We start from the raw sequence: 2,745 nt of genomic DNA on the forward strand, positions 1-2,745 counted from the left end.
GCTGTGATTATTACCATTCCGTACTCTGAATCCTTTTTAAAGGAAATACTCGGACACAACATTTCCTCTTGATGCAGGTCAAGAGATCAGAGCCCCGGAGACGAGCCAAAGAAAACACGAATGTTTGTAAATTACACACAGAATAGACACAATTTATGTAACTGTTAGTTACTGTGTACCATTTGGTTTAAGATTTCTTTAGGGAGTATAAATCCCTGGCAAGGCGTTTCTTTTAAACAGTAGGTTAAAAGGGTATGTGTGTGTGGGTGTGGGTGTGTGTGTTTGTGTGTTTGTGTCTCACATACTGCATGTGTGGGTAAGAGAGATTCCTTTGTATAGTATCTTGGTCTTGCTGGTTTCTTCTGCCCTGTAATCTGCTCTGCCTCTACCATGTGTGCTGTGTGTGTGCTGTGTGTGTGTGTGTGTGTGTGTGTGTGTGTGTGTGTGTGTGTGTGTGTGTGTGTGTGTGTGTGTGTTTGTATATTGATGTGTATATGTACGCATGAGTCTTTGTACCATTTTGCAACCAAGTCAGGTCTTTCCCAGAGTACGCAGCGCGAGAGTAACAGAGGTAAGGAGCGAGGGTGGAGGAGAAGACCACAGGCAGACTCAAAGCCAGACACGGAGAAAGGGAGTTCGTCGTAGCTTGACACATGGGGCCGGATACTGACGCACACCACTAGCGGGTCGGTGGGAAACCCCCGTCCTCTGCCCACTCAAAGGAGATAAACTCCACAGGTTAGACACGGGTCAAAAGCCCCTCAGACTGCCCCTGGGAACATTCTCACGGCCTACCGCCTACAGCTTGGTATTGATCAAATACAGACTTCATTACCAAACAACGTTAAGAATAAACAGGGTCTATTGCAAACCAAAACGAATTGTTGGTTCTTAACAGGCACTAGTCTGTAAATACCTTGTTCATTTCTCTAACCACCGCTATACATTGCGCAAAAAATAAATGATACTCGAGGAAGTTGAACACTTTTCAGTCAGTGTTTTGTTAGTTTGCGTGGGCCTTAAATTATCAAGCATGATACAGGCCTGTGGGATTATGTTACCTTAAGTATGTTGTCATAAATTGTATCTCGAAAATCCACCAAGGTTCTGCCGGCAAACCCATGTCCATTGATGATCCGCATCTGTTTTAGAAAGGTTGACTTGCCACTCTCCCCCGCCCCGAGTAACAGGATCTTCACCAGCCGTTTGGTGGATCGCCTCTCTCGCTCCAGCATCGCGTCTATCTCCCGGCTCCGACGCCGTGCTTCACGCTCCAGCAGCACGTCCTTGTCCCCGCTCTTCCCCTTGCCGTTTCCCCGCTCCCCAACCGCCTCTGCCGGGAGGAAACATCGACTTAAGCTCCGCATCACGCTGGACATGTCTGCTGAAGAGAGTCACTTGCTGAGGATGGGCGAAGAGATTAGGTGGGCGCTAACTTTCTTGTTGTTGTTTGCCTTCCCGAAAAAGTTTGAGTTGCTGCATTCCCAGTCGATACGACGTTCGAGGAAAGTCGAGTAGAGACTGGAGACGACTTGTTTAAAAATGTAACAGTGTAAACTATTAAAAAAAACTGCTGAAAAATGTATCACGACACAACAAAGATTAACCCATTATTCCACTGTAGTCCGCAGTCACCGTAACACGTATGTGTGCGTTGAAAACAACGGAGGACTCCTTTAAGTGGCGAGAGGATGAAAATAACTTATCCTGCCCATCGAGGAAAACACGAGAATGCCCCGATTCTTCTTCTTCGTCGCAGAAAAACTATCGCAAAAAAACTTCTCATTTAACACCACACACAAGATAACCTACGTCTTTGTTAAAATCCTGAGTGTAGATTGACAAACGGTCTAAATGGAAAAGTCGAAAGACTGTGCGTCTACTACGGTTTGTGGTCTTTTGAAAGTTTGACAAAGGCCCATCCCAGATCAGTAGTAGCCCTACACTAAACGCTCGTCCCCTCCGTCACTCCTCGCGGGAGGGTCTTTTCTTTCCTTTTGGAATAAGAATGGACATCCTGTAACCAACAACAGAGGGAGCTGTAGACTGTGTTTGTATCCGCCTCATGGTCCGTCTGCATTAGATGAGCTCAGAGGCAACGCAATTTTGGAGGGGTTCTATCAAACTTGCTCTCGTATTTTTCAGGCAATTGAGTTCGAATTCTGTATTCTTTACAGCCCGGTGGCTGCATCAAACATAAAGCCCCGTGCTCTTTAAGACTTTCAGCTGCGTCTGAAACTGCGCATGACCTGAGTGGTAATTACCACACAAAGTAGCCTAATAATTAGATATAATTAAAAAATTCAGCAAATATTGTGTTGTTTCTCTGCAAGCTTTGGAACTGTCACTGGCTTTCACCTGTTGTAGTATATGGCATCCGAGTTTGAGCATGCGCAATCTCACACATTAGTCAACATCAGCTAGCCTTTATCCAGAGGGTGGCGCAATAACCACAGGTATTGAGAGCTCGTGCTCCCTCCTCTCTCTCTCTTTCTCTTTCCGTTCAAGCGTTATATGTGTATATATAGTGTATATTTTTTCTTTTTCACTTAGCCAAAGTTAGACTCACTTAGGATACTCTAAAAGGCATCAGTTTATATGACTTCACCTAGGCTACATTAAGAGTCCATGGTAAAAACGCAAACTATAGTTTTACCATGAAGGCTGCTGCATGAGTGATGTTCCTTTTAAAATCTGAAGTGGACATTGCTCAGTTATCGCCGAGACAAGATTTGGAGTAGAATT

The 2,745-nt window shown here is 45.0% G+C and overlaps 1 protein-coding gene across 2 annotated transcripts in view; it reads right to left on the reverse strand.

Moving 5' to 3' along the window:
• LOC105890330 (guanine nucleotide-binding protein subunit alpha-12) overlaps positions 1 to 2,422 on the reverse strand; it is a 15,456-nt gene extending 13,034 nt beyond the window's left edge. Inside the window, exon 1 of one of the 2 annotated variants that reach the window (XM_031562245.2) lies at positions 2,359 to 2,422. In XM_031562245.2, coding sequence (XP_031418105.1) covers positions 2,359 to 2,391 — 33 coding nt within the window. In that variant the 5' untranslated portion in view covers positions 2,392 to 2,422. Of the gene's footprint in view, positions 1 to 1,061; positions 2,146 to 2,358 lie in introns of those variants that run through there. The other variant, XM_012816344.3, reaches the window with a different exon arrangement.
• Positions 2,423 to 2,745: the final 323 nt, after the last annotated feature.

This window comes from Clupea harengus, chromosome 24 (assembly GCF_900700415.2).
Source record: "Clupea harengus chromosome 24, Ch_v2.0.2, whole genome shotgun sequence".
NCBI classification, from domain to species: Eukaryota; Metazoa; Chordata; class Actinopteri; order Clupeiformes; family Clupeidae; genus Clupea; species Clupea harengus.